At 44.6% G+C, this 27,259-nt stretch overlaps 1 protein-coding gene across 2 annotated transcripts in view; it reads right to left on the reverse strand.

The window, feature by feature from the left end:
- ME3 (malic enzyme 3) overlaps window positions 1-27,259 on the reverse strand; it is a 223,466-nt gene that overhangs the window by 99,225 nt on the left and 96,982 nt on the right. For both annotated transcript variants that reach the window (XM_075548695.1, XM_075548696.1), the window contains exons 2-3: window positions 26,785-26,918; window positions 23,220-23,369 (exon numbers count right to left, since the gene is read on the reverse strand). In XM_075548695.1, the coding sequence (XP_075404810.1) occupies window positions 23,220-23,369; window positions 26,785-26,918 (284 nt within the window). The remainder of the gene's footprint in view (window positions 1-23,219; window positions 23,370-26,784; window positions 26,919-27,259) is intronic.

A 27,259-nucleotide genomic window follows, 5' to 3' on the forward strand; every position in this document is an offset into this window, starting at 1 on the left:
TTTGATGAGAATTCACATAGAAAATTAGGTTCCCATTAAACAATTGCTATACATATTGTTCAATGACATTGGCTACATTTTTCACATTATATCAACATTCTTTTTTTAAAAGCAGTTTTCTTGATATGGTGTTCATAAATCATTCATCTCCATGTTTAATCACTGTTTTTCTTATCAGTAAAATAGTACGGATGTAATTAAATACACTTCACTAAATTGATATGAACCTTGAATAAAACAATGGCATGTACAGCATCAGCCATTTCATAGCCTTTGGCGAAATCTTAAATTGGCATTACAGAAATGTGTGTTCAGGGAATGACCGTCAGCTCCCTTCTAAGAGACATCATGCCAGCCCTGGTTCATGGATAAGGCGACACATAGTCTCTCTGGAGCAGCTTGTTTACTTCTCTGCCTCGGCACAATTTCTATTTGTCTTCCTTCTCAGTCTCCAAAACGCAGTCTTCTGCAGGTCCTTTCTGTTCAACACAATTGTGGACACATTACTTGGGTGACCCCTGTGGGGAGTAAAACTCGTTCTTTGGAAGCGTTCTGTGTGCTTCTTGGTGACAGTCACAGAAACGACACCGAACATCTGCGAAGCGATTTCCGTGACCCAAAGCCTTTTGCGCTCCACGGCGTTTTGGTACAGTCTACATGGTGCTCCGTGCCGACGCGCTGCCACAGGGTTTGCACAGAGACAAAAGAGGTACACAGTCTCGGCACCTTCAAGGCCTTGGCCTCGGATAGGTTGTACCCTCATGACTCACTTCAGGTTCCACACATACAATGTGGAGGGGAAAATGAAGCAACGCGTCCGCTTACTGAGCTTCCCCTGGGAGTGTTTTCCACACGCTACACCACATTCTCATCACCGAAACGCTAGAGGCAGGTACTGTGGTCCTCGTTTGTAGCTGAGAACACTGACGCGCAGTCAGGTGAGACCATATCACCAAGATAATAAGCAGGCAAACTGGTATGTGAATCAGGTAAGAAGCCACCTGCTTGGCTATCTCACTTGCTGGTATTTCAGGAGATATTCTGAAAACATTAAGCCCTTGAGAAGACAGGCTTCTATTGAGATAGAGAAAAAACAGAGTAAGTGTCTAATTGGTTTTTACTAGTTTCTTTTCTTCTTCACATATTGCTCTCGTGTCTTTGTCGATTATGAAATGCTTTTTGGCACAAGAAAGCAATGTGAGTTGAATTCCAGGGGCTGGGGGGAATTTCTGCGTCGAATAGGAGGAATGTGGATGAGACACCCAAAGAGCCACAGAGGAAGAGCAGCTTCATTTAAAAGCACGAGTAGATGGAAAATCTGCTGACGAATGCCCTGCGTCTCCACCGTGTCATTGCTAACCGAACAATTTATCGCTGGCAGGAATCAAGGTCCCGCAGATGGCAATTTTAGCAGACATTGACACCCCAATCCAAAGTGCAAATCATTTCATAATCTAAAATTCTAATTTTTTCAATTCACAGATGTTTCCAATTAGAACAGGGAAGGTTAATGTGATCTCAGCTGTTTCTTAAAAATATTAAAATGTGCCAAGAAACTCAAAGAGTTGGTACAAAGGAGTTTCTTTTTCTACTAAAATATTTACTCCTCCAAAAATAATAATCATGTAGGCTCCAGGCCCCCTCTTCCCCGAGGGGGCCACACTTAACACCCCTCACCTTCTTTCATGGCTGAGAACATGGCACACACTCACACATGCCCCCACTTCATAAAACAAACACCTTTCTGATGTCTGGGGAGCTCCAGCTAATCTGGGTCTCTAGGCCGTAAGGTTTCTGGAATGGGGCTAACATGAACTAACATAAATGTTCTAACATGAACTTCTAATACATCCAAAGCAAATAATCCAGCCCAACAACAATAGCATTTTTGTCTGGTGTCTTGGTTTTTTAGGCCTGTTCCTGGGGTTATTTGGGGCACAAATTCAGAAAACTTCATTTAATCGACTATATCTACTCCAGTTTCTTAGCTATGGCACTCCACTATTTTTTCAGCTATTAAGTTATACTAATTGATTAGTGTGCCATTCTACTTTTACATATGAGAGTAATACAGATCCACAAACAGTAGGAGAAGACTAAGCAGGAAAGAAATATTTGAAAAAGAATTAGGCATTAAAGGACTTGTGAGGGAAGCTGTATAAGGGCATCCGGTGGCTAGTTGGTTAAGTACTGAGCCGTCAGCCATAAGGTAAGTGATTTGTACCCACTAGTCACTCTGCCACCTTTAAAAGACTTTACATTTGGAAACCCAAAGAGACAGTTCTAAAGCTGTCTTATTGAGTCACTAGGAGACTAGGTTGGATGGCAGGGACATTTTGGAATAGGAGGCTGTGCCGTGTACACAGAGACTACAAGTTTATACTTCAAAGTCAGATCAAGGCGTGAGAAGAGTGGAAAATAAAAAAGAAAATTGAAAAGACCCAGATAGGGAAAGTTTGAAGGCAATTCAGAGTGTCAAAAATGTAAGATTTCATCGGAATTGTCATAAGTATTTTAAAGATCTAAAGTTTTCTTCTTCAGATTATGCAGTAACTATTTCAGGGCACATTGGACTATATAGAAGCCAATGAGTGATTCATTGAAATGTTTCAGAGGTGAGATGGATTCTAAGCTTCTTTATAAGAAAAATTCAAACTTTTCTTTCAAGAGCTTTTGTGTACAGGTCGTGGTGGGGGGGGGGGGAGTTGTGCCATCTTATAACAAGACTGGAACATGTTAATTGTAAGAAAGGAGGCTGAACGCAGACAAACCCGATTTGGGTTTCAGAACATTGGAATCGCTGTTATACCAAACTCAATACCAGTCCGTCAATTATGACTCACAGTGATCCTACAGGAGGGCTTGCATAGCTGACCTTGTGGGTAGCAGTCAAGAATATAACCCTTTACTCCATCAGAGCTCCTGATTTATTGTACAGTAACTCTTATTTCTGACCCCTCTTTAAGATAACAAATTCCATTCCATTTTTGGAACCAGCAGGTCATATGTTCCCTGAGACAAGTATAACATCTGAGGCACCAAAAATATGTGTTGGCTAAACCTGAGATCCTGAAATCACGATCCCTCTGACTCAGAGGATGCAATGTACCACCTGTTTACGTGGATAAAGGGACTTCAGAAATTTCATGGAAAATTTTAAAGAAAAGGTAGGGGGATTTTTCTACGAACTTTTGAAGTTCCCTCAATATGGCAGAGAGGGAGAGAAAAGCATCCTATCTTTTCTTTTCCAAAGCATTTCTGAGACATAGTCTAATACGTTCTTTTCACATCGAGTTAGTTTTGGAAATTGGCTAGGCGCTCACAGCCCTATAGGAAAGACCCACTCAAATAACAAGTCCCCTCAGCCAAGGTCAAGCTGAAATGGCGAAAGTTCGAATCCATTTTACGCTGTTTATGAGGCAGCTCTGTTGCCAGGGATCTGAGTTCTATCTTGAAGCAATTTGTAAGCGGATGGCCCTGCCCACTTTAATTTATCACATAAACATTTCTGGAGCTATCCTTGCATATTAGTCATGAAAACTGGAATTTCATAAGGAAGAACAGAATGTAGTTTGAAAAGAGGACAAAAGTTCACTGAGAAAACATATGTTTGAACACCAGGGACCCTATTCACTGGAAGCTAATGTGAGAGACAGCTAAACGCTGAGAACCAACTGTCTGAAAGGGCTACTCATTAGATGTAATTAAGTGTGAGGGTAGGAGGACACATTTAATCTAATTCGTCGTGCTGGCTGAGTGTAGCTCCAAATGATTAATATCTTTAAAGAAGAAATCTCAGGAACTCAAGACCAGAAATGTTCAAGGCCAAGGCTTGAAATGACTGGGAAAGTTTCTACATTTTTCTGCACAGAAATAAATTCCATTTGGGCCCACTCCAATTTGCAATGCACACCTCTTACTGTGAAGTTTAAGAGCAGAGACTTGTCCAGACTTTGACTAAAGAAATTTCAAGTATTTTGGTTACCAGCAGAGTGGCCTTGACAGATAACTAAATTGGAGTCCATAAAACAGAGGTAATAAAAAGCTTTTTAATGACGTTGCACATGGTCATTAAAAGAGATGTTACCATGGAAAGTAGGTGACATGATGCTTGGTACATTTAGTAAATGCTCCATAAATGATAGCAAATCTTACTACCATGATTCCACACAAATTACCCTAGAGGACCCTTTCATCCCAGGTTTACCACTAATGGCAAGACACATAATCCCACTGTCATCAAGTTGACTGGTTCAGAGTGACCCTCTGTGACAGAGTCAACATGCCTCATAGGGTTGCCAAAGCTTTTATTCTGAAAGGAGGATGCAGTCTGACATCTTTCTGCTACGGAGGGACCGGTGGGTTTGAACAGCTGACGTGCAAGTTGTGTCAACAGGGCTCCTGAAGGATGTACTAGATAAGGCAAAACAAGTTGACACGATATAAACAATCTGGGTGTGAGTTATGTGCTGTTGCTGCCAGAGGCCATCAAGTCGGTTCTAATTCACAGGGATTCTATGTACAACAGAATGAAACACTGCAGGTCCCGGGCCATCCTCCCAGTTATGTTTCCGATCATTGTGGCCGCCACTGGGCCAATCCATCTTGTGGAGGGTCTTCTTGTCTTTCTCTGCCCCTCTCTAAGTCCTTTACCAGGAACTGGTCTCTCTTGATAATGTATCCAAAGTATGCAAGACCAATTCTCACCCTCTTTGTTTCTAAGGTACAGTCTGGTTGTACTTCTTCCCAGACAGATTTGTTTGTTCTTCTGGCAGCCTGTGGTCCTTTGAATATCCCTTGCCAACATCATAATTCATATGAATGACTTTGTTCCCCAGTCTTTTGTGTCCGTTGTCCAGCTCATGAGGCCATTGAAGATACTTTTGTCTTGGGTCAGGCATTCCTTAATGCCCAAAGTGACATCTCTGCTCTTTAACACTTTAGAGAAGTCTTGTGTGGCAGATTTTCCCAATGCAATACATTGAGTTCTTGACTGCTGCTCCCGGGGCATTGATTGTGAACTGCGTTTTCTCTATCAGAATGCCAGCAGTCTATACACCTCACCAAACCACTCATGATAGAACTACCAAGCAGGGACCTCAAAATAGCCACCGAATGCCCATGTGAATCATTCTGTTCAGGAGGGCGCAACATCATTGGTGCCACTGTGACATATTTTCACTGCTTTGCGGAGACTCAGAGCAGGCCCACGCTTTGTTTTCTAATGGCTTGTACCTGCTAAACATGCATTCCCCTTTAATTCAACAGTTGTTTAACAGTGTCTATGGGACAGGCACTGTTTTAGGGACTCAAAAATCCTTGTCCTCATGGTTATATTAATCTGTCCTCCATACTACTCGGCAATTATAATTCTAGGTGTTCAGAGAGGGAAAGAACAAAGACACAAAGATGAATAAGATACACTGTATGGTGGCCAATGCACAGCCCAGTATTCATGTTTGTTTGTAGGGGTTTTTTTTTTTTTTTTGCACAAGGGTAATCAATCAGTGCAAAATCACACTGTTAGGAAATTGATTGGATGTTTGTAAAACTGAGCTCAAAACAACCAGCATTGATCAACAAAGACGGACCAATTCTGTTGTACAACAAAGTGTGACCACACATGTTGCAAACTACTCTCTGGAAATTAATGGAGCTAGGTTATGAGATTTTGCCATACCGCCGTACTTACTGGACATCTCCACCCAGATAGCCACTCTTTAAACACTTGGAATTCTTCATGTGTAATAAAAGCTTCATAAATCAAGAAGCTACAGTTGAACATTTGAGCAGTTTACAGTATCAAAGGATTAAGATTAAAAAAAAGAATATATAGCTCAACATCACACTGGCCCAAGATTATTGTCCATAATGAAATATACATATATATTAAAATTGTTTTATTGGGGGCTCTCACAGCTCTTATAACATTCCATACATCGATTGTATCAAGCATATTTGTACATATGTTGCCATCATTTCCAAAACATTTTCTTTCTACTTGAGCCCTTGGTATAAGCTCCTCTTTTTCTACCTCCCTCTTCTCCCCTCCCATCCTCATGAATCCTTGATCAATTCTATATGGTTACTATTATTTTGTATTTTACACTATTCTCTCCCTTCACCCAATGAAACATATTTTGATTAAATAATTTTTGCCTCAATTTATAGTATTTTTACTTTTCCTTAAAAAAAACCCCCAAAACTAAACATTTCATGTGGTATGCTCTAATAGTAAAAAGGTTACCATGCAAACTTTGCATCTATGCCCCTACACTTGGCTTCATACATACTGGTTGATTCCCCTGGGGTCCCTGCTGCACTCAGTGACCAGAGTAACCTCCTGAGCCTCATTTATGATGAAGATCAGATTTTATTATTAGATCTGGAGAATCAAGAACTTTGGAAATAAAAGGCATGGTCTCATCTCCTTTACACATTTCCTTCTTTCTAAGGGAATAGACTACATTGGAGATACAGAGAGCAAGTAAAATTTATTCTTTAGTTATCTTAGAAACATTGCAGTTACTTTTACCCTCTCAGATTAGCTTTAAAAATTATTGTGGCAAACTATACTTAATAAAAATTTCCACTTCAATGATTTTGAAATATACAGTACAGTGACATTCATGACTCTCACATTAACGCACACCTTACCACATGCCTGCTTGCTGCTCCTTCTGCTTAGAACTCATCCAATAAATCTTTGTCGATGTCTCTTGTGACCCAGGGATTATGATGAACTGCTTCTCAGTATAAATCCCAATCCTTCTCCTCTAGGCTTAGATCAAGAACTAACAATTCACTGGGGTAATTTCTTACCATAGTAAAGTATCTCAACACTTATGATTGGTCCATCTGCACTGCATTTCCCTTATTGGCTCACATTTCCTATGAACCACTCTTCATGTGACGTGTGCCATGACTCCTTCAAGGACAGGGGCTATGAATAAAATGATTTCTTCCACTGACTCTCCCATGTACTTGTAGTGGCCAAATGTAAAGATGGTGCTTAATTAATACTACTTAATTTACCCAGAAGCCATTCTGTACTGCTCATGGCCTGGTGTGTGCTTGATGATGCGATGCTGGCCACCATGGCGATACAATAATGAAGAGTGACGACGCCGTTCTTCGGGAGAGGCGCTCACAGAAGTTGTGTGAAAGGAGAAAAGTCCATTTTCTACCACCTACGTGTCGTTTAACCATTTAAAGTTCTTCTACCGGTGACTTTATGTTGCTCTCACACTGATTCACTCTGAACATACCACTTTCCCTTTTCAGCATGCCAGATATGCCCTTCCCAATGCATTCCTTCCTATCCTCCCATCCAAACAAAACCTCCCGTTTCCCAATTCCAAATCCCAGTGATTTGGGATGCGCGGGCACAGTGTTATCCCTCTAGAGTCTAGAGGGCATGCGAAATTTGAGGGATTCCTGGAATGCCTTCGGTTCAGACAAGAACCTGAACATAATCAGGGATTTTAGAGACTGATCTGTTGGTCATGGGATTCTTTTCTGCCAAAGCCGTCTCCACTTTTCCTTAAAAAACAAAATGAAATAAACAAACAAAAAACCCACCACAACAACAATCCTTCCATTAGGGAGAAACTTTCAAAACATTTGCACTGCTTGTAGCTTTTTCTCTGTTTGGACTAAAATGTCCTTTGAGCCCAAACACCCTCCAGTGTATTTTACGGGCTAATGAGAGATCAAGGTTATCTGAGAAAAGCCAACTCAACTCCTGCCTTTAGTTGGCAGTTCTTTGTCAGAGTAAGGAAGTTCTCCGCACACCAATTCTTTTGATCACAGTGGCTGCTTTGCCAGGGACAAAGCAGGAAGAAGCAGAGAGCCAGATGAAAAAGAAACAAAACCAGTTTGTTTAAGTCGTTGGGGGAACCTGCCTTCAAATAAAAGGAAGCCAAACCCAGACCATCCTGTTCTAGTGACAAAGGCTCATCTGCCTCAGCTTGAGAGAAGAAAATATAATCCTTTGCATCTGCTGGTCACTCATTCCCACCTTCACTCTCCGCCCCTAAACCCAAACCTATGACTGGCTGAGGAAACTCCTGTCCTTCCCCCATAGAGCAAGCTCTTGTTCTCGATGCTGAAGTCTCAGGCAGGTCACATGCAATTAGGTGGGACTGCATCTTTTTTATTCATAAACCTCAACATGTCCTCTGAAAAAGAAGAAACCCAATCCTTTGATATCTAAAAACCAGTGTAATTTAGACACAAACACAGTCCTCCTTATGTTTCAAAGCGTTTCTCTGATTTGGGATCCAGATACAATTTAACAGACTCCGCAGGCCATTGTGTCATATAACAGACAAGCCACCTCATGCTTCTCGGGCTACCTTCCTCAGCTCCATCCTGGCATGAGCTCCCACAGCCATGGCATCCAATAGTCCGTGGTGGAACTTGGACTGTCCAGCCAGTCTGGGAACGTGCTCATATGTGAATAGGGACCTTCAGCAAAAAGGACACCTTGCAGGTAAACCTACAAGTGTTTCAAGTCAGAAAATGAAAGGTATGCATTTGCCTCTCCTTCTACATTTTTTCCCCCTTAATTCCAGAACTGTTAGAGGCGAATGTGTTGGCAAGGTGCTCTAATCTGCTCGTTTTAGGTCCTTCCAAAATGAGAGACTATAAGGGTTGGTGGGAACCCCAAAGGTCACCGAATGAAATTCTCTCATTTGCAGCCTGGTTTATGGAAGGACATTAGGAGTTGGCAAAAACTAGAAGCAGAATCCATGTCTTGTGGCTCCCAGATCTTTCTGATAATGCACAGGGGGGTTTGGAAGTATCTCCCCCTGGTTCCTTTCATGGACCTCCATTCTTCAGGGAGTTGCTCTTCCCCATCCTTTAACCCAGTGTTTTTCTAAGTGTGGACCCTGCACCACCAGCAGCAGCAGCAACTGGAAGACTGTTCAATATGTAAATGCCCTGGCATCATCCCAAACTCACTGATACTGTGTTTTAACAAGCCCCCCAGGTAATTGTAATGCTTGTTAACATCTGAGAACCACAGCTTTCATCTGTTAGCCATGTCTAACCCGCTAACAAGGGATTTGGGGCACTAATCAGATCCACCTGATTTTACAGCTCTCTTTCAGTTTGGCTCTCCTAGTTACCGAAGACAAAGGTTCGCTTAAGTTGCCTCCCAAGAAAAAGGATTTATTGTAAATTTGTGAACAGGAACTGGATGTGAAAAGGTGTTGTGAGCAGAGGCAGCTCTAAGGACCAAACCTTTAGGCCTCTATGTTTCATTCCTCTCTCCCTCTGCTTTCCCTGTTCTTCAGTCTCCCCAAATTGTTTCCTTAACTTCCTATCCCGCCCGCGCGCCCCCCTCCCCGCCCCCAACATAGTTGGCATTTGCTTTTGGTCCATCATGATCTGTCTTTAAAGTTTAGAGTCTAAACCCCAGAACACCTTAATTCCACCACCCCTCAAACTGGAAAATTCTTTCCATATAACTTTTTCCATCTCTCAGTTCAAATTCCTGTAAAGGTCTCCAACAAATCCCAGATCTTTTTTTTTTTTTTTTTTTTGGCAGGGGGTGTGGGGTGTGGTAGACAGGGAAGGCCACACAGGTCTTACCCAAATGATTGCTCAGTTTAGTCTGATGCTATTTCTGGACTAACCGATTGCTAGCATTGGATGCTGTTGATTTTAGGAGCCATCGAGGTGGGCCCACTCATGGACCCCATGATCAACAGAAGGAAACATTGCCTGGTCATGCACTGTCCTCACAATTACACACGAGTCCATTGTGGCAGCTCCGGTGTCAATCTATTGTATCAAGAGGCTTGCTCGTTCTGACTGCCGCTCTGTTTTACAAAGCTCGATGTCCTTCTCCAGGGCCTGGTCTCTCCTGATAGCATGTCTAAAGCACACGAGACCGAGTCTCATCATCCTCAGCTCCGAGGAGCATTCTGGCTGGACTTCTTCAAAGGCAGATTGGCTTTCCTGGCTGTATGTATGGTACTTGCAATTTCTTTGCCAATACCACCGCTCCAACGCATCAGTTCATCTTCAGTCTTCCATATGGACTGTTCAACCTTGAAATATTATGGCGTGGGTCACTGGACCTCAAAGTGATACCTGTGCTCCTCAGTCTGTTAACAAGGTCTTGTACAGCAGGTGTGCCCCGTGCAATGTGCGCCTTAATCTCTTGACTGCTGCTTCCACAGGCATCGATTGTGGAGCCAAACAAAATGAAATCCTCCTCGACAACTTCAATCTTTTCTCCATTTAGCATGATTTTTTTGATCTATTGGGCCATCTGAGGAGATTTTTGCTTTCTTGATGCTAAGCTGTAATCCCTGGTGAAGACTGCAGTGTTTGGTTTCCATCAGCAACTCCTGTAAGGGCTACTTGCTTTCATTAAGCACAATTGTCACCTGTATATTGCTGGTTGTTCATAAGCCTTCCTGAGATCCCTCTTCACATAGCCCAGCTTCTCAGATTATATACTCGACATACAAATTGAATAAGTATAGTGAGACAATACAACCAGGATGCATACCAGTCTTGATTTTAAACCAGTCCCTGTTCCCGCATTCTATCTGAACCTCTTGGTCCTTGGTCCATGTACAGGTTCCTCTTCAGCACAATGAAACATTCTGGAATTCTCACTCTTCTCAATGTTATCCATCGTTTGTTATGATCCAAACAGTTGGATATCTTTGCATAGTCAATAAAACACAAGTAAACATCTTTCTGATATTCTCTGCTTTTAGCCAAGCTCCATCTGACATCAGCAATGATATTCCTTGTACTATATCCTCTTCTGAATCCTACTCTCATTCTGGGAGCTCTCTATCAATGTAGTTCTATAACTATTTTCCAATTATCTTCAGCAAAATGTTATGTGCATTTGATATTAATGATATTGTTTGATAATTTCTGCATTTTGTCGGGTCACCTTCTCTGGAATAAACACTGATATGTATTTCTTCTAGTTAGTTGGCCTGGTAGGTAGCTCCCACATTTCTTGTCATAGAAGAGTGAATGATTTCAGTGCTTCATCAGCTTAATGAAACATTTCTATTGATATTCTGTCAATTAGTGGCGTTTTGTTTTCCAGTAATACTTTCAGTGCAGCTTGGTCATTTTCTTTCAATACCATTGGTTATTGATCATATGTTACCTTTTGATATGGCAGAATGTCAATCAATTCTGTTTGATAGGGTGGCTCTGTGTAGACCTTTAATCTTTAAATCTTTAACTTTTAAAACCGTTTTACTGGCACTTAATCCACATATCACACAATTCAGTCATTCAATCATATCAAGATCATCTTCTTGTGATATTTCCTGCATCATTTAAAATGTAATAGTTTCCCTACAGAACCTTTCAATATTACAACTGGAGGCTTTTCTTCAGCTCTGTAGCTTGAGATGGGCTGGTTTCTCCCTTTGTGACTTCTGGCTCCCGCTTTTGCGCATGCATCACAGTAACGTTCCTTTGTCTCGTTGAGCTACCCTTTTAGATTTTCTGTTTAGTTCTTTCCATCTTTACTTCCATTCGCTGTAGCTACTTGCTGCTCAAGAGCAAGTTTTGGAGTCTCTGTTAATACCCACAATGGTCTTTTCTGTCTCTTTAGTGACCTTTTGCTTTCATCGTGTATGATGTTCTTGACACCATCCCACAGCTCATGAGGTTTTCAGTCATTAGAGTTCATGTGTCAAAGCTGTTCTTTTCTTTTTGTTTGTTATTTAATTTTTTTTAAAAGATCATTTTATCGGGGGTTCTTACAGCTCTTATAACCATCCACAACAAGTATATCAAGCATATTTGTACATATGTTGGCATCATTATTTTTCAAATCTCTTCTTGAGGTGTTCTCTAAATTTATGTGGGAATATACTCAAGACTGAATTTTGGTCCTTGTGGACTTGTTTTAGTTGTCTTCAGCTTCAACCTGAACTTGCATATGTGTACTGGATGGTCTGTTTCACAGTCAATCCGGGACTTGTATAGTCAGTTTGACTCCTGTGTATTCCCTCAGGTGAAGTCAACATGCATCGTTAATGTTGTTGAAAAAAATATATTTGTAATGAAGCTATTACTCTTGCGAAATTCTATCATGTGATCTCCAGCCTCATTTCTAGCAGGAAGCCCATATTTTCTTCCTCCTTTTCCATCTTCATTTCCAACTCTCGCATTCCAATTACCAATAGTTAGCAATGCAATTTGATTGCATATTTAATTAAATCCAGACTGAAGCAGTTGGAAGAATTCATCAATTTCTTCATGATTAGCTTAGTGTTGCATAAATTCAAATAATAGTTGTATTAACTGGATTACTTGTAGGTAGGTGTATAGATATTTTCCTATTACAGACAGCATAGACTGCAAGATACATCTTGAAATGATCTTTTTGACAATTGATATGATATCATTCTTCCTAAATTTGTCATTTCTGCCACAGTAAACCATATGCTTATACGCTTTGAAGGGCAAATACCAGTCCATTTCAGCTCATGAATGCCTAGGTTATCGACATGCATTCCATTTCATTTTTGAGGACTTCTAATTTTCCTAGATTCATGTTCCAATTATTAATAGATGTTTGAAACGGTTTCTTTTCATTTTGCGTCATGCCTCAAGCGAAGGTCCTGACAGCCGTGTTCCATCCACCTCATTCTAGTGCACTTGACTTGGAGGAGCCAATGCTCCCCTAGTTTTAGCTTGAGTGACTTTCAATATGAGGGCCTCATCTTCTGGCACCATATCTGAAAGGTCTCTCCTCTATTCATAAGGTTTTCAGTGGCTAAGCCCTCAGAAGGGGACAGTGCATTCCTTCCTTAGCATCCGTTCTTAGTCTGAAAGCTGTACTGAAACCTGTATATCATGACTGACCGCACTGGTATTTGAAATACCAGTGTCATAGCTTCTGGCAGGAGAGTATGACAAACTGACAGGCAAGTAGTTGAGGGCAGTTATTACCATGACCCAAGAGAGTCAAGGGGACATGTGGGCTGCTTGGTGCAGGGAGCAGCTTCATGAGAAATCGGCTGAAGGAGGAGGAAAGCAGATGGGAGGCTCCTCATGCCTCATGTGCCGGTGACCCTGTGAATGAGACACGAAGGAACTTGGCAGTGAGTTCAATGAGGGTGTGAGTTGGAGATCAATAGTCCGCTGCATCATCATGACCCTAATTGTCATGCATACTCTAAGGGTGAGGACGCCTGGGAAATTCCAGCTGCACCTAATGAACTCCCTCCAAGTTACAGAAGGTCAGTGTGAGAGGCAACTTCAGACACCACCTCGTTTAGGAATTCTCAGCTCTGGTTGCTCACTAGAGTCACCTGGAGAGCGTCTACAACTAAAGTAGCCTGGCCCCAATCTCGGGGTTCTGGTGTAATTGATCTAGAGATCACAGAAGCTACGGGACACAGTTCCTGTCATTTTTGCTTGAGACTGAATTGCTGAGTGACTTGTTCATGGAGTCATAGCCAGAAAGGTGATTGAGTCAGGGCGAGAGCCCACATCTCCTGACTCCTCACCCACATTCTTCAGAATACCCACGACGGAAGCACTGACAGTGTCACATGCAGACGAAGAAGATCCAGCTGCAGCCCTTGCTGTGCTTGCTCCACTCGAGGGCGCCTGTCCAGCAGCACAGCTGGAGCTGTTTGGCAGAGGAGCTTGGGCGTCATTGGATGTGGAGTACGCCTGGTCAAAGGAGTCAGCATTTTTGATGCCCCCAAGGATGGGGAGGAGTTGGCTGATTTGTCCCACTGTGGGAGATTCAGACCACATTATCTCCCCACCATGTGTCCCCATGAGTGTCCTCTGTTGCCGTACGCTCCAGCTAGGAGCCAACATGACTCGAGCTGTTGGCAGTCCTACAGCCCTCTCTGTGCCTTCACAGCTCCGTGCAGGGACAGCATCCTCCGGGCTTGGTGTGCCAGTATGGGGTCTAGCCCACCTCTCCTCCTTCTTGGTTTGCTTCCGCTATGTCTCCTCATTGTGCTGATGGTGTGTGTGTGTTTGCTGTGGGTCTGCTGTGGGTCTCGAGGGAAGAAGATTCCCCATAGACTGATGGTTTACAGAGTCCAGATTGTCACGTGCTCAGACATTGCGCCCGGGCTCTCATGGTCCTCCCATCTGCTGAGACACAGTGGCCTTTATTTCTGAGTGGCTTTTCTCAAGATGTTCCATGCACTGGCCAAAGGGAGAACTATTCCTGTGTGTGACTTAAAATTGGCCCACTTGTTAGAAGCCTGCGACATTTAGGAAGCTCTGGTCTTTGGCTGGTGTGGCAGGGGTCTCTCTGAGGGGGGAGCCGAGGAGGGTAGTTGAAGAGAAATAGGTTGCAATGCAGAACTCACAAGAGCTCACTAGATGTAATCAGCTGGAAAAAGGATGCCTCCATGGGGGGTTATGAGTCCTACCACACTCTTTTATGGCAATGGAGGTGAGAGAAAAGGGATGGATAAGCAATGCCCTGTTTTACTTGGGAAGAACTTAATTGTTAATGCATGTTTGTGCACCCTTAGTTCATCTGATGGTCACCGCAAATGAACAATGTGGTCTGTTCCGGCGATCCTGGCTTGGGTAGGGGTGGGGGTGAAGAAGCAAGTCCACAGTCACATGGTCATTCGTGAGAGAGCTGACCTACTTTCTCTGGACTTCAGTAGCAGTGCTTTCCCAGCATAGGATATGGTTTTTCCCAAGGGTGTGTGTGTGTGTGTGTGTGTGTGTGTGTGTGTGTATGTGCCGCAGACCTATCATTCACCCACCTGACTGCCAGTTTGTTGCATGGTTGGTGGCTTACATGTTGTTTCCATGCTGGAAGCTATGGCACTGGTATTTCAAATACCAGTGGGGTTCACCCATGACAAACAGGGTTCATCAATGGAGCTTCCAAACCATCATTAGGAAAAAAGGTCTGGGGAGCTACTACCCCAAAATAGCTAACAAAAACTGTCGATCACAACAGAACACTCGCTATAAAATATGAACCCCTAGGTTGTAAAGCACTGGAAATACAGTGGTGGCAGCAGTGGGCTTGAGTGTACCAATGACCTTGAAGATGGCTGAGTCCCGGGCACCATTACATTTGGTTGTACAGGGTGCCATGAGTAGGAGCTGACACAGTCACAACAAAGCACAACCACTCTAAGGTAAACATGGAAGTGACAATCTCTGAAACATCATGTTTACCAGAGCCACAAGAAGCTGGACTCTAAATGGAATAGGGAAAAAAAAAAAAAGAATGGATTCTGGGCCAGCTGGGATGTCTTAGACAAGTTAGCATTAGTTTCTACGTGAAATAATACACACCTTACAAGGTTGTGATAGGGCCTGGAGAAAATGCACGTGGAGTGAGTTTGATGTCAAGATGGCACCCAGACTTGGAGTGTGCATGCAGATCCCACACGGTGCACCGAACCAGGAGGACAGCGCCACCACCTGGAGGCTTGCATGAAAAGATTGGACCGCAGGGCTGGCCCCAGCCAGAGCCAGTCTGAGCCCCGCCCTAGAAGTATGTGCCAAAGAGAACAACACTAACCTTCAGGTGGGGGAAAAGAGACAACTTAGCATGCCCACGAGGAAGCAAACCAAGGAGGAGGACAGGCGGGCTAGACCCCATACTGGCACACCAAGCCCGGAGGAGGCTGTCCCTGCACGGAGCTGCGAAGGCACAGAGAGGACTGTAGGACTGCCAACAGCTCGAGTCATGTTGGCCCCTAGCTGGAGCGTACGGCAACAGAGGACAATCATGGGGACACATGGTGGGAAGATAATGTGGTCTGAATCCCCCACAGTGCGACAAACCAAGAAGGGAGAATAATAGATCAACAATTGCAGCAAAGCCAGTCCACAAAGCCCCTAAAGAACCCCCCAAATAGACTTCGGGCTAGGAGGGGCAGCCCCCAGAACTCTCCCAGAACCGGGGGGTGAGGGGGAGGGAGAGGCTTTAAAGACCAGAGGACAGACCTTGAATTATATATGTTTTAGTTTTTTAAATTATTTTTTTCTTTCCTTTTCTTTTTCAACCTTTTGTTTTCTTATTGTTTGGACTAGGACAGCGGTTCTCAACCCATGGGTCACAACTCCTTTAGGGGGTCGAACAACCCTTTCACAGGGGCACCTAAGAACATTGGAAAACACGTATTTCTGATGGTCTTAGGAACCAGACAGCCCTTCTCTATCCATCTCCAGGTGAGTCCGCCCACATGCAGATATGCCCTCATACCAGTACCTGGTATAACGACTGTTACCCATGCTACACCATGCTTCAAGACAAAATAAATATTTCACAATATATAATTGCATATTGTTTTGTGATTAATCACTATGGTTTCATTATGTTCAATTTGTAACAATGGAAATAGATCCTGCATATCAGATATGTATATTATGACTCATAATATAGCAAAATTATAGTTATGAAGTAGCAAGGAAAATAATTTTATAGTTGGGGGTCACCACACATGAGGAACTGTATTAAAGGGTCATGGCGTTAGGAAGGCTGAGAGAACCAGTGGACTAGGACATTGCTGGTTTGCCTACTTATACAAGCCAGATATGGGAAGCAAGCTTGGGGAGAAAGCAACTGGGCCAACAGCCCATGAGGGAGGGTCTTGGGGGAAGAAGGTGACAGGGGGTAGGGATGGGGTGACATGGTGGTGGGGGTGAACAAACAACACCACAGACAGGGGAACAACCAGGGAATTAAAACCAACATCTAGGAGCATTTGGAGCCAAAATCAGGGCCAGTCAAGAGGGAGGGAGTCTGGAACAGTGAGTCTTCACTGATTAGAGAGTCAAATCTTGTATCGGCATCCTCCCTTCTACTCCTTCCTCTTGACTGAGCTCTGCCCTGGCCTCCTACTCGGTTTCCTCTCCAGTTTTTGCTTCTTCTGTGGCACAAAGGCTGAGCTTTCTGGCCCATAAAGAGTTAAGGTTCCAGAGACTCACAGGGACGGTTCTACCCTGCCCTATAGGGTCTCAGTAAATCGGCATCAACTCTAAGGCGGTGAGTTTGGTTGGCGTTTTTATGGGTGGCACATGCTGGTAACCGTCAGGAGCACTCCTTCAGGTCAGGGTACCCGGGCTCACAATAGCTGGGGATGCAGGGAATGGCATAGCCAAGGCAGGCAAAGGCATGGGGGAGTCTCCAGTGGTGTCCAGGAACTTCTGCTGTGTCTCATGCGCTCAGGGCGGTACACTGGAGAAACTTGGGCATCTCCTTCCAGGTTGTGAGGCAGTGGAGAGCCTGAGGCATGCTGGAGGTTCTCTTTTAGCATCAGCTGGACCTAATCAGCTTTGGGGAGGAGGGAGGGGGCAGACCCTCTCACAAAAGACACCATTGTTCCAGGGAGCCTGGCAGGAATGTTGATCATTTCAGAAACCGAGCAGACGCTGGTTCTCTCCCTCTGGGTCTCAGGGATGTCCTCCCTTCAGATGCGAATCCACAAAACCATTCCAGGCCAGGCCTCAGATACAGCCACTGGCTGGGGTAGAGCCCACACTTTCATGTCTCTCAGGAGCCAGGCAGGTGTGGAATCAACACCTGGAAAGCAGCCAGATGGAAACCTGGAGCCACCGCTCAGGATGTCACATGTCCAATAACTGAATCGGCCGTCATTTGGAGATGGTTCGTGCAAAACACAAGCGGGAAGTCTGTTCACAGTGTGTGAGGGACCAGTCCAAGAAGCCGGTTCCTTCGGTCCATGCTTGCCTCAGCCCCACCCTGCCACAGGTCCAGGACCTTACTTCTGAAGCATCCGTACTCCCAGGACAGGCTCTGGAGAGGCTAGCTGGCACCCCCTATTAGAGTGCCCCAGGCAATCCAACAGTCCTGGGGTTTCAAGGACACCTGGGTGCCCACCACATGTACATGGCCCCTAAACTGTAAGACCATCGCATAGTAGCTACCTGCCCTCACTCTGGTGTCAGTCTGGTTTTAATCCTGCCTTTGCCAGGTATTAGCTGTGGGACCTTGGGCAAATTATTACTCATCTGCAAATGAGATCTGATAATAGTACATGCCTGAGTGGTTGTGATATTTAAATGAGTTCATATGGGTAGAGGTTTTGACATATTGCCTGGCCTGTAGTTAGCTGTTATAACATTATGTTTTTCATTTTAGGTCCCCTGTGGGGACTGTCATAGGTCTTTTATTTCCCCCACCTTATGTGCCCAGCTTCTGCAGCACCCTCCTCCCTGGCTTGCCCAGGGCTGATGTGGCTCCCTGATGTTAAGTGATTTGCAAGGCCTTGTTCCTATTTACATGAACCTATCACTCTGCTTCCCAATCCGTATCCATCATGGCCCCTTAGGAGCCCCCTAGTGGAGCCTAGACCTGTGTTTTAAAAAGTGCCCTAGTCATCTAACCCCTTTGGTGGTGTGACCAAGGACCAAGGATTTTCTCTTTGTTAGTAAGAATCACTGGTCATTTATTCTAAACCCCCCTACTTTCCTGTTTCACCTACCAGGAGAGCCCAGAAGGCCATGTATACATGCTAGCACATGGGGATCTACTTGGATCATTATAGAAAATGCTTTTGTCCCATTTTTTTGCATTCAACTTTTATGGCCCCGCTCAAAGGCCACCTCTTTGGTGAACCCGTCCCTGCTTTCCCCAGTCAGAAGTCTTCCCTGCCAAACTGTTGGCTTCCTATAAACCAGAAACATGTGGGGACACAGGGGAAAGGAATCATTTGGCCCTGGAGGGAGGTTGGAGATGATGCCAAAGACAAGTTGACATCCAAGATAGACCTTGAAATATATCCCGTATTTCAATGGGTGCATGAAGAGGAGTGGTCGCTTGAGAAAGGAGAGTATTCCGAAAAGCCTGGAATCAGGAAAATGCCCAGTATAAGCAAAGATCCATTGGGGACTTCTGGGAAGATGCCAACTGAGTAACACATACCAGAGGGACTCTGCAGAAATCAGCCCAGGAGTTTCTAAGAGGGAAATTCAACACTGCTGGATCACAGGAGGAGCATCATAAAGATAAGTAGGCACAGATCCACAAGGTATCAAGGGGCTGGGAGCTTTTGGCTTACCACAGTGGAGGCTGGCTAGGACTTGACCTTAGCCCCACCACTAAACCCTTGCAGCCCCAAGGACAGGGATCGAGGCTCAGCTATATTGTTACTTTTGTTTCCCTCTCTTCTCTCTATCCCCTCACAGTCTAAGTGGGCTTAGTTTTTTTTTCTCCCTCTTCTTTGTCTCTTCTCTGTTCTCTCACACACCACTGCTGAAGTCCAGACCACTCCTCTTAGCCTAGGGCATTTACACTTGCTCCCCACACAGTTAGGTGAGCTCCACCTAACCCGAGGCAGGGGAAAACCTGACTGACCTCCACCAGGGGATACTCTGCCCAACTTCTTACTGGGGAATTCCTGCCTGTGTGGCTCGGGGAGCTCCTATTTTTCCTCTGTTGTCCCACTTGACTGAGGGAACTTCCTCCCACCTACCTTAGTGCTTCACACGGCCTAAGGCAGCTCGGCCATCACTTCCCAATGTTCCAAGCTGCTACAGGAATCTCTGCCCAACTTCCTCAGTGATCTACCTGGCCAGGACAATTCCTCCCACCATTCACAGTGTTCTACACCAAAGCAGGCAACCCACCAGCAGTCTGGGGAACTCCCCTGAGAGAAGCCACAGAGGATAAAGTGATAGACTAATTCCATAGTGAAATTAGCTGTAGGCAGTTCCAAGAAACATTCCTTCAAGTCTCCTAGAGAGAGCCAGTGCTCTTCAACTCCCTGGAAAATGGCACCAGGCTCCTCTAAAACAACACAATGTGAACAGCAATCAGCCCCAACGACCTCAATGAAAGACAGGAGAAACAAAAGGCAATGGCAGAAGATGTCCTAAACACAATGACATGCATAGAAGAAGTAGACATTGAGCTTCCACAGAAAGAAATGTTCAGAATGCTGCTTGGAGTTATACAGGATATGAGGGAAACAATACAGAAAAAGGATGAAATGATAGAGGAGATAAAGTCCATACACCAAAGGGAAATACAAGAGCTTAGGGAGGAGATAACAAAAACCAGTAGCAGGCTCATGGACCTTGAGAATCGACTGGAGAAAGCAGAGAATTTCACCCATGACTTGGAGGGTAGCCAAGCAGACATTAACAAACACAAACAAAAATCTAATAAGATCATCAGAGAAGCTGAAGAAAACCTAAGAGGTATGTCTGATGCCACGAAGAGGAACAACATCAGAATAATTGGATTACTGGAGGAAGACACAACAAAGAAGTCATCTGCAACAATAGTAAGAGAATTTTGGGAGGAAAACTTCCCCAGCTTAATGAATGAAAACCAGGCAACCATTCAGGAGGCTGAAAGAACACCAGCTAGACTGAATCCCAAGAAGTCATCAAGGCTTATAATAAACTATCCAACTTTGAGGAAAAGGAGAAAATCATGAGAGCAGCTAGGGAAAAACAAGCAATCACATGTAAAGCTTCCAAAATAAGAATATGCTCAGATCAATCAGCAGAAACTATGAAGAAGGGGCTAGAGTGGAGCAACATATTCCAAAAATTGAAGGAAAACAATGCAAACCCAAGAATACTCTACCCAGCCAAATTATCGATTAAGATAGATGGAGAAGTAAGAGTCTTCCCAGACAAGGAAACACTCAAAGAATACATTAGAAGACACCCAGCCCTACAAGAGATCCTTGCCGACCCAGTATGGGCAGAAGAACAATACTCACCAAGCATAAATAAGAGACCACCACATAGAACAACCTCACTCAGAGGGCAACAAAGAGAAAACAGAACCCAAGATAGCATTGGTTTAAGGATGGAGAGAAGTCAAGAATCACACATATACAAACACACACACACATACACACGTAAGAAAAGATCCACCGTTGTTCTCTGTAACGCTGTGAACCTCTTCATGTCTCCCTTTTCCTTAGTGATATGTACTGATCACTTCCTCCTTGTACATCGCCTCTCTCTTCGCTGAAGTTAATACATGTTTATTATCCAGATAGAGATTTTCTAACCCATCCTCCTAGTAACCACTAAAGAACGTGCTTTTTTCTCTCTCTCTTTCCTGGACTTTTTATAATAATGGAGTCATTCAATTTTTGTCCTTTTGTGATTGACTTTAGGCCTGGAATGGAAACGAGCTCCCATAGCTCAACTTTCAACTAAACCCTAGCCTGGCCTATATAATGCACAATAGCCCCAGGGAAGCATGCACTCCTCAGGACAATGAACTATGAGAGACCCACCAAACAACATTAGTCCAGGGCTAAAGCTCAGGAGACAAGAAGGTTCGGGACAAAGGGACAAATGGAAATAGTCAATACAGGGAGGAAGTGGGGAGGGTGCTGTTACACTGTATTCAATGTCATGAGTCAAAATGAGTATGAGTTGTTGAACGGAAAACCAAATTGCCCCTAAACTTTTATTCAAATTACAATAAAAAGGTGGGTTTTTTTTCAAAAAGGGTCAGTGGGGCTAGAACATTGAGGACTTAGAAGGTTTGTCAAAGGGTTGCCCCTGATTCTAAGCCCGCAAGGCCTTTGAGGTGGGGATTGCATGAGCAGACCTGCCCTGTGCAGGAAGGAGGGCCTGGAAGGACCCTTTGTTAGCAGGAACTGGGAGGGTAAAAGAGCCCTCCATTATTTGGAAATTACCATCTGCTCTTCTCATCTCCAGGGAGATGAGATAAAGCAGACAGCCATCTCTTTCCTGTTGAAAGTGGGAGGTGAAGCCTGGGACTGTGATGGAGGCCTGGCAGGATGTCCCTGCCCGCCTTGACCCATGCGAATGCAAAAGCTGGCACGGCTGAGGCTGCCAGATTATGTAGGGAGTCTCTGGAGTGGTGAGGACATGTCTGATTCAACAGACAGCTCCATCAACAATCATTGATGCTCTGTGTTCTTCCAGGGACCAGGGAAGGAAACAAGTGGGCACGAGAGCTTCCCGTGAGTACTCTGTGATGCTCACGACCAATGCTGGCTTCAGAGCTGCACACCTGTTTTTCCAAGTTAACAAATGATATTCTAGACCCACAATTGCATGTTACTTGTACAAGACGCGATTTATAAACAAAGATTTATAAATTCTACCTAAAAGTAAACTACATGTCTGAGCATGTCGTTGAGTCAATTCCAATTCACATTGAGCTTCTATGTGTCAGTCAAACTGTGCTCCACAGGGTCTCCAAGGTCTGGGATTTTGGAAACAGACCTCCAGGCCATTCTTCTGAGGTGTTTCTGGGGGAACTTGAGCTAGCAAACTTTTGGTTAGCACTCAGCACATGCATGAATCTTTGCAGTACAGCGTGCTGCAGTTGTTAGGAGCTGTCAAGTCAGTTCTGACTCATAACACAAAGGAATTTTTTTCCACGAACATTTTGAAGCTTTCCTGTGTGAGCATATCTCAAACCTAAGCCCATTGCTATCCAGTAGATTCCAACTTGGTGATCCTACAAAGAGTTTTTCAGATTATAAATCTTTATGGAAACAAACAGCTCACCTTTCTTCTGCAGAGTGGCTTGGGGGATTGAACCACCCACCTTGCAGTTGGTAGCCCAAGGCCTAACCCACAGTACCACCCAGACACACCTTCTATATCATGTATGTATGTATGTATGTATGTATGTATGTATGTATGTATGTATCTATCTATCACCTTACCATGAAAAAAGAAGTTATGTCTTTAAGAAAATGCCCCAGAATTCTTTGGCAATAAAAGAAAATTTAGTGTATTTTGTTTTCCTAATAAAATGAAATGCTAAGTAAAATGTGAGTCAAGTCCAAAGAAAGGAATGCTGTTTCTTCAAGTCAGCAGGAGAACTCAGTGGTGGCAGCCAGCACTCCATTATTCATTGGCTGAATTGCTAGGAGCGCTGTCCACACCAGAGGAATGAGCAGAGAGGGAGAAAGGGGACAGCAAGCAGACAACGAGAGAACAACAATCCGAGTTCCTCCAAGGACAGCTCTAAACAGCATGCTTGGCAGCTTATCCTTTAATGGGAGAGAAGCTCTGCCACCTGCCTCCCCACTGCCCACACACACGTTCAGCTCATTTCTCTGCCCAGGTACTTTTCCTGGGCAGATTCTTGGAATCACAGGCCTCCTTAATGGGTCATTGACCTAGGCAAGAGTTAGTTCCAAGGGTCCCAACCAATAGGCAAGGCAGGCAAAAATAATTTATTCCCTTCTCTGATATGAAACTGAGCCCTCACCCCACTTCCCATGCAGGCTCACCGGGGCCTGCGGAAGGCCAGGCCGTACTGCTGACAAGCCAGTCCCACGGTGGGCGTGTAGACGATCGGCATGAACTTCTCCACGTCTGAGGTCAACACTCTGTAGAAGAGCTTCTCGTTCCGGTCTTGGAGTGTCATGAGAATGATGTACCTTGAAGAGGGGAGAGAGCAAAAGCTGACCACCTATCAGTGAAGGGCTGGGTGTTGCTTTGCAGTTAGCCAGGCTAAGACCAGAAAAAAGGTCTGATGGTAAACTTCCCCAAAGCAGCCAAGGAAAGCCCCATGGAACACAACGATCTGATCTATCACCTATCAGGGTGAAGGCACAGGACCTGGCAGCACTTCCTTCCACTGGGCACTGGGCTGACATGAGTAGGGGCCAACTCAATAGGTGCTAACAGCAATTACCAATAGGTAACAGTCAAGGATTTAGCGTTCCCCTCCCTCTGAGTCACCTAAAGAGCACATTTACTGGCAAATTACCTGTCTTCTCCAAGCATGGGTTTCAACAATGTAATGCGGAGAATAATACCTGCCTTGCACTGCTGTTAGAGGGATTCAAGATGGTTGTAGGCACCCCACATCTGGACAGTAGTTAACAATGATTGTCATACAAGGTATAGGTACTGTCCTTAATATTTTACATTCATTAACTCACATAACACTTCCAATAACCTCTAAGGTAGGTCTATAATTCTCGCTATTTTATAGATAAGGAGAGCAAGGCACAGAGACATTAAATAAATCACCAAGGTCCCAGGGCAGAGCTGGAGGAGCCCTGGTAGCATAGTGGGTTATGTGTTGGACTACTAAAATCAAGGCTGGCAGTTCAAAACCACCCATCACTCCACGGGAGAAAGAGGAGGATTTCTACTACCGTAAAGAATTACAGTCTTGGAAACCCACAGAGACAGTTCTAATCTATCCTCTGGCGTCTCCATGAGTCAGGATCAGCTTGATGGCAGTTGAGTGTGACATTTTTTTGAGTCTGGCTCTGTACTTCATGCTCTCAACCACTGTTCACAACTGTTATGACTGTGATATGAATATCAATGAATTCCAATAGAATAAGAACATTCTGGGAGTGGAGTGATGTCATGGAAAATACTTAGCATATGAGTGGTGTATGAACTTGCCTTCCTACCACACAGGTCTGATGAGTCCTGTCATAAACAGAGTTCTCCAGTGGCTGAGGATCAAAGGGTCATAGGAGGCATGTACCAAAAGAAATCTTCCCTTACCTCGTCCCCAAAGACTGAAAGCGCTAAGCCATCATCTTCTTCAGTTTTCCTAATTCATTGTCCAACTTTTACATGTATGCGATGACCGAGAATACCATGGCTTGGATTGTTAGTCCTTAAGGTAAATGGAACCCTTCATTCAAACCCCTACACATGCAAGAACCTCTCGGAGAAGACATCCAGGGGTGGACCATCACGTGGAGTCTAAGGGACTGCTGACAGCACCCTCTTCCTGGAGAGCATGTGGTAGAGAGTGCAGAGGCAGCCGAGGCCCTCGGCATGGAGTTGGGTGGGAGAGATGCTCTCGTTGGGGACACAGCTCTGCTGCTGTGGGATGAGCACTGGGCTCGGCTCCAGAGTCGGGGGTTTGAATCCCGGCTCTGCCATTTTCTAGCTGTGTGACTTTGGGGAAGTCCTGTGGCCTGTTGGGGCCAGAGACTCTATTTCTCCACCCAGGACACTGGTCTAAGTCAGGGTCACCAGGATTCTCGGGCCCAGTAGTGTTTGTGCAGAGTTCTTCCTGACGCTGAATTCAGTGGTAATTTGAAATTGGTTACGGTGGGAGTATTGACTCCACGGAGATCAGAAAATGGTACATATATAGGGCTTCCCAAAACAAGTCCTAGAGAACCAATTATTAGACACTTACCAGCACACCATTGCCCTTATCCAAAGAAGCTGGAGAGCCTCCTTAGTGTTTCCCTAAGCTCCTGCAGAAATGAGGGCCTCCTGGGAACGAGCAAGCTCAAGGACAAGCATCTAGCGCTGCCTGCCCCTGAGCTGCAGAAGATCTGTCCAGAAAAGCAAGGTTCATTATACTTAAAAAAACTGAAAGAGGAGGATTTCAAATATTAACTTTCAGAGTTTAAAATCATTAGGGTGCAGGATGCTGCTTTGGACTTTAATTCTCCTTTACAAATGTAATAAAAGGAGAAAGGTCCTGGTCACCCCAAGCTGGGGCACATCTCATGTTGTTGATTGGAATCATTGTGCAATTTTTGGTTTGGTCTTCAGGGAAATAAGGCTGGACTCAACCTGAGTGGGCTGTACAGAAGGGAGAAAATTTGGGGCGTGGGCTGCAGCATGGCCTTAGAAGCAATGTGTGTAATACCTTAGAGCTTTGAGAGTATAGCAGAGAGGACAGAGGTTTATTTGCCCACTTTCACGGATGTGCTACTGAGTTCTGCCCCTCCACGGGCAGCCGCACCCTGTGGATCAAATGTGTTGGCCATTAAACTTTTTGGATATATACAAATCAAAACTCAACTGCCATCAAGTTGATTCTGACTTACAGCAACCCTATAGAACAGAGTGGAACTGCCCCTTTGGGTTTCCAAGGCTATAAAGCTTTGCAGGATCATCAAGACTCATCTTTCTCTCAGGAGTGGCTGGTGAACTTGAACTACTGACCTTGCAGTTCAAAGTCCAACTATGCTACTGGGTCCTACTATGAATATCAATAGGGAGCCCTTATCTTTTCTGTATATGTCTGTTGAAGCCCATAGCAAGGTAGTACTTGAGTAACTCTTAGAATGTGTCTACTGTTCTATGCATGTCACAATAACTAACACACTTATTCCTCACAATAGCCCTATGTGTTAGATACCACTGATACAGATGGGGAAACCATGGCTCAGAGAATTCAAGTAACTTTTGCCAACAAGTGGCCGAATGTGGTACTCAGTTAAGTACCACAGGGAACAGAACAGGCTCTGTTCCCTGTCCTGGCTGCAGCAGAGCAGGCTCTCAAGCCAGGTGACCCGTGGCCTGAATTAAAATCTCAGCTCAGCTAACAGATCTCTTCAGGAAAGGGAAAAGCCTTTATTAGTGGAGCTGATACTATTGTCCCTATGATTCTCTATTTGGTCCCTCTTGTGCATTTCCCCTGGAAAACCGGAAAGGGATCTGAGCGGTTAGGTGCACACCCCCACCACTTGACACAGCATGTCTTTCTCAACGCATTCCCTGTCCATTTCCCCCTCTCTGAACGTCTCCATATTCCAAGGGCCAGGTACCGCTTCCTTAACACACAGGTCTCCCTGCCTGTCCTCCATGTCTTCCCTCTGAGTGAAATGACCTCCCTGAACCCTGCTGCCGACTAATGAAGTCGTACCAGTCTTCCTAAGGCTGACTAAATGCCATCCTTCCCCAGATATCACTGATGAAATTTTAATTTCTCCAGGACATAGGAACTGTGTCTTGATCATAGTAAGCACTGTCCCCAGGTAGGCCATCACTCCCTTCAGAAGGCAGGCCTGGGTCTGGGCTTGCTTAAATCTCTCAGACAGTGGGGCTGGGCAGAGAGAGAAGACTTTAGGCACTAACTTGTCCAAGTCACTCTGCTGCCGCTCGTAGGATCTCATGATCCGGAGGAGCTGGACATCCTGGCTCAGGAAGCAGGGAGGGATTAGGCCGTGGATTCCAAGCTGTATCCTTTCTTCAAGGGTAAAGGCCATGCCCTGGGGAGAACAAGAAAGAAACACAGACAAATAGATGAGCGGGAAACCAAGAAACAGACGAGGCTCTGTCTATAGCTGGGCAGAGAGCAGTGGGACACAGAACAGACTCTGGATTCAAATCCCACCTCTACTAGTTGAGTAGCTGGCTGATCCTGGTCCAGTTACTTTGCCTTTTCTGAGCCTTTATGTCTTCAGTTACTGGGGGGAAATACCTACACTGTCTTTAGTTGTTTTTCTTGAAAAGCTTTAATAGACTTATTATGTAGGAAAGTTTTATATTTATCTAGTGCACACAGCTCCCATCGACTCCTTTTCCTAGTTTCCCATACTGTTGACATCTA

This window comes from Tenrec ecaudatus, chromosome 4 (genome assembly GCF_050624435.1).
Source record: "Tenrec ecaudatus isolate mTenEca1 chromosome 4, mTenEca1.hap1, whole genome shotgun sequence".
Taxonomy (NCBI): Eukaryota; Metazoa; Chordata; class Mammalia; order Afrosoricida; family Tenrecidae; genus Tenrec; species Tenrec ecaudatus.